This window comes from Penaeus vannamei, chromosome 5, assembly GCF_042767895.1.
Source record: "Penaeus vannamei isolate JL-2024 chromosome 5, ASM4276789v1, whole genome shotgun sequence".
Classification (NCBI taxonomy): Eukaryota; Metazoa; Arthropoda; class Malacostraca; order Decapoda; family Penaeidae; genus Penaeus; species Penaeus vannamei.
Genome location: NC_091553.1, coordinates 7,379,506 through 7,384,505, shown reverse-complemented (window position 1 = coordinate 7,384,505; position 5,000 = coordinate 7,379,506). Strand labels below are relative to the sequence as shown.

At 33.7% G+C, this 5,000-nt stretch overlaps 1 protein-coding gene across 1 annotated transcript in view; it reads left to right on the top strand.

The window, feature by feature from the left end:
* The window catches only part of LOC113800392 (solute carrier family 35 member E1 homolog), a 24,994-nt gene that overhangs the window by 9,482 nt on the left and 10,512 nt on the right, over positions 1-5,000 (top strand). The window contains exon 2 of the mRNA XM_027351163.2: positions 1,067-1,137. Coding sequence (XP_027206964.2) covers positions 1,067-1,137 — 71 coding nt within the window. The remainder of the gene's footprint in view (positions 1-1,066; positions 1,138-5,000) is intronic.

Sequence of the window (5,000 nt, the reverse complement as noted above, 5' to 3'; positions counted from 1 at the left end):
GAGGCAACTGCAATTACACTAATTTTGTAGCTCTATGTATATCTTACTATATTGGCTAATTTAGTGACCATCTTTTTCTGCTCTACACATTTTATAGTCATGGCTTAAAAGAACAAAGTGTATCTTTGGATTATGTGTTTAATAACATTATTATAGATTTATGTCAAGAGAAAAATACTGTTAGATTATTTATTGTTAAGAATGGTAAAATGATCTAGTATATACAAAGTACACATACAAGTGAAAATAAAACTTTTAAGGAGTGTAAAAACACAGGCTGAGGTTAGTGATTGACTAGTTTCAGTAGCAGTTGGAGATTCACAAAGACGGAATGTGTCTCTTCATAAGTACGCAATCCACACCATAGATTTTCTAGATTAGTAGAGCAACAACTGTGGTGAAGTGAAAGTCTGCATTGTTACTCCTGCTTTCTTCTATCAAAGGGAACACTTCAAAGAAACAAATGTAATGCAGAGGTAAATGGTGTCAAAGCACCACAGGTGGTGGGGATGAAGTCGGTAGTAGTCAAGGGTGATCGGTTAGGTTTGTCCATGTTTTCTGAGACGAGGGCAACAATGCAAACGGCAGGAAGGCTGGGAAGGAACTTGGGAGGAGCCATAATCATGGTAAGTGGGTGAGTAGAAGTGCTTCAGAGTTGCTGTGCACATTCTTATATTAATTTTTTTTCAAGCCATTTCAAGGAATGAGTTTGCAGGAGTGGCTTAACATAGTGACAAAGCAAGTGAGGTTTCACTACTTTGAGTTATTGGTTTATTTGGAAATGCATCTTTCGATAATGAGGGTAATTTCAATTATCATTATTATTAAGACTATAAACCAAAATCTACGTTGCTAATAATGGTAAGTAACTATAGAAGCTGAGAGGAATATTTTCTGACTCACTCGATAGTGCATGTATGAATGTGGGCTCATAATGCAGAGTGCTGGAAACACTGGTGTCTGAGCCCAGATGCAGCATTGCTGTGTGTGTTTTTGAAAAGGCTGTCATATTTTATTTTAGATGTTCCAAAAGCAGTAAACTAAATTGGCCTATCTTTCTTTCCAGTGAAGGCGACCATGCCACTTTTTACGGTTGTTCTTGGTAGAATTCTCTTTCAAGAAAAGCAGACTACTAAGGTATGGCATATAGATTTTTCTCACTCATTGTATCGTGCATGTAAAAAAAAAAGATAATGTGTACATGGTTAAATTTTAGGTTTATCATTTATGAGTGTATTTGGTTTTAGAAAGTACCTAAGCAATTTTTTTTCTTTCATACAATTAAAAGTTTCCTTAATGTATGGAAGTTATCATTATGATGTGTTTTAAAAGTTAGAAATATTTTCTATTAATTCTGCATGCTTATTTTTCTTTGATGTTCTATATTTTGTTTCATAAATGCATATGCAATGTCTAGGTGTTATTTCTTTTGTTTTCAGCACTGACTGACAGACTCATAATTGTGATTTCTTACTTTCTGTGGGTCCTACAGTTTTGGGGGGGCTATATCAGATATGTACAGTATACATTTTGTTATGTAAATCAATGGTGTGAACAAGCCTGACTAGAGTTTTTATGCCTATTCTGTTATCAGGTATCATATATACATTCCACCATGTGTTTATTTACTACTACATTCTGTGCATAAGAATTGTCTTTAATCATTGCTCTCCTGTTGTATTTTAGAGATGAGTTTATCATAGTGGTTTGAGACCCTCCTTGTCCCTTTTTTATAACTGGTACAAAAGAGTGATGTGATTTAAGGTAGACTTGTAAAGTATCTAGAGAATTATCTTCCATAATGTAAAAATGCTGAGATGGATATTCCAGATGATGAGGAAGTGTTCAAGGGACAACACTAGCCACACCCCATGCAGAATAATAATGTTAGAATTTGAGCACGATGAATGGTTATTCTTTTATTTTGATCTTTATTTTTTATTACTACAAATTAAAGGCAGTTACAGTAGTTGTAAGTGGGAATTAGGAGCTTGCACTTATGATCACTAGCTGCTAATTAGATCAAGGTATTCCACAGTCTCATTGTTGCAGGAAGAAGTTATGTGGAAAACTGCATTGCACTTCACCTGCTTGGCTCAAGGCAAATTGATGCAGCTCTAGAGTGCTTCATACAACTTGAGGACAACGGAATAACCTCGAATGAAAAAGTATGAGGAAAGTCCAGAATTTTGAAAAATATTGTAAAAAAGTTATTTGGTCAGGAGATAGTGAAAAGAATAAGAGACTTGGAAATTGTATGACTCACAGAGCTTGATCTAACATTGTTGTCTGTAGAGGAAGGGGAAGGATGCCATACACTCTAATAGGAAAAACATATATATATATATATATATATATATATATATATATATATATATATATATATATATATGTATGTATGTATCTATATATATGCATATGCATATACATGGACATGTATATGTTCATATGCATATACATATACATACATGTGTGTATATGTGTATATATATATATATATATATATATATATATATATATATATATATATATATATATATATATATATATATATATATATATATATATATATATATATATATATATATATATATATATATATATATATATATATATATATAATGTATGTATGTATGTATGTATGTATGTATGTAAGAAAAGGAATATAGTGTTTAATGACTGAGGCTGAGAATATGAATCAGAATCCTTTGTAACTAGAAACAAGCTGTGTTTAGAAAACAGATGTATAGACATATTAGAATTAATGCAGGCTATACTTAATTAAAAGTCAAGCTACCAAATGTAGGCTTAAAAGACCGCCTGCTTGAGGGAGGTGCACTGTGATGTGGCAGGGGATCTGTTAGCCCTTTTGTGTGGGGCAGTAACTCTTGTCACATTGCCACTTTTTAACGTTTTTCACCCTTTATTAATCACTACTGCTGCATGAATCATCTGCTGTTTGTTTCCGTTTTATATAGAAACTGTATGTAACATACCCTCTTAAAAAAAGTATGCATCATATGATATACATTGCAGGAGGGTAAGAGCAGTAATGTTTCTGCCAGTTAGGCCTGCTAATCAAAATATTTATGATTAGGGGGACCTAGCCTTTATAATGTGTAGGTACTTAAAAAGAATAGGGTGTAAGTGAGACAGGTAGTAGATTAAACAAGATGGTACCAAGTTTTAGCTGCTAGAGATTCCTATTGGAATGTGAGGACAATGTGCCTTTAAAGTTCACCCAAGGTATCGGTGAAAGGGTTGCATGTATCCCAATGGGATTATTCTGCAATTAGTGGGATTGTTATCTTGTGGCAAGGAATATTGGGAAGGTTCATAGCCCCGCATATATATGGCAGATACTAAGAGAGAGCTAGGATTATAGGCAGGATATGGCATGATAGACAGGCAGTGTGGCATCTGTAGATTGTAAAAATGCATCTGTAGATTTAGCATGGTTTAAGTCGCATAACTGGCAGCTTTAGTAATTTGATGTGGATGCTTTAGAAGAGAAATTGTGTAATATCTCACATTTATTATAGCATGGAAAGTATAATGGATCAGTACAAACTGCTTTTGAATAAAAGTAATTACTAATTTTACTAAGGAACAATGATAACTTTCTTATTTAACCCATAGCTGGTGGGGATGGCATGTAAGTGCATCCCGTAGCCACTGAGAGTGTAGTTTAATTATCTTTACATATAGATGAGTCCACAAGTAATTAGTCACCAATGAGCCAATTACTAGTACTATCAGTCAGAAATATTTTCTTTTATCTTATACTTCTATTAGTAAAGCCAGTAACAATATAATGATTATCATGTCAACAATTATAATACCAGCAACAGTGTTAAAAGTATAAGTAAAAAAATATTTTACTTGAAAACTCAAGGAAAGGTAAAAATCTAGTGAGATCACAAGATGATTAATTACCTTGGTGGCAAAGCACTTGTGGGGCCACCTGTGTGTTGAGACATTTCTCAAAAAATACTACAGTGAATATTATATTTTCCTGGGGGGCTCAGGGTTAAAGATAATGCTAATGATAATCAAGCTATAATGAATAATAAAAGAAGGATAACAAATGTGGTAGCCAGAGAAGAATACATCACACTCTTGAATCCAGTTTTTAGAAAACTCACTGCAGGTGAAGCAGAGAAATTTGACAATGTTGAAGATTCCCCTTAAGATCTCTACCACCTGAAGTGGTGGCGATCCTTTTATTATATGTATACCTCTGAACACTGTACCACAGTGAGATAACTTGGCTCAAACATTGTACGCTCTTGGTTTACATATTTCCTTTTTGAATGGCAATCTGAGAGAATAGAATTAACTTGGAAAAATTGTTGGTTCTGACTAGAATTTTCCAATGCTTTATGGTAGCATTTTTAGAAGAGTCTGTATTAATTGGCAGCACATAAAAATGTTTTAGGATAGGCTCCATGAAGTATGAAGTATATTTTTTGTCTAAAAAAAATCAGAAGCATTATATTTTGGTATTGGTGATATACTAGTCCTTAGTCCATTACACTTTATGACTGTGGCCAAGAATTTTATTATGCACAAATAGACCAAGAAGATAAGTAGGAGAGACAGTAAAAGACTGGTAATGTCTTTTGTTACCTTAAAAAAAAATCTGGAAATAGTTGCCATTCTGTGTGCTTAAAAACATTTTGCATCATGCAAATGTTGTTTCATGAGACCAGAATTCCTAAAAAAGTGCCAAATTGAAGGGGCGTACTCTGCCTTGTTGAGAGTGAAGCCTGGACCTTGGGCAAATTGTGAATATGGCCCCTTGGTCAACACTGCAAATGCATCAAATTCCTTAAAAGTTACTTATTAAAAGTATTTTCTTAAAATGTTGCAAGTGCAAGAAACTTCGTGATAAACAATAAAATTATAAAGCTTCATATTTATGGGCCTGTTCTGTAGCCCAGACCCTATGGCAGTTGCCTCTCTTACCCTCTCGAAATATTCCTCACAGTACCAAAAGA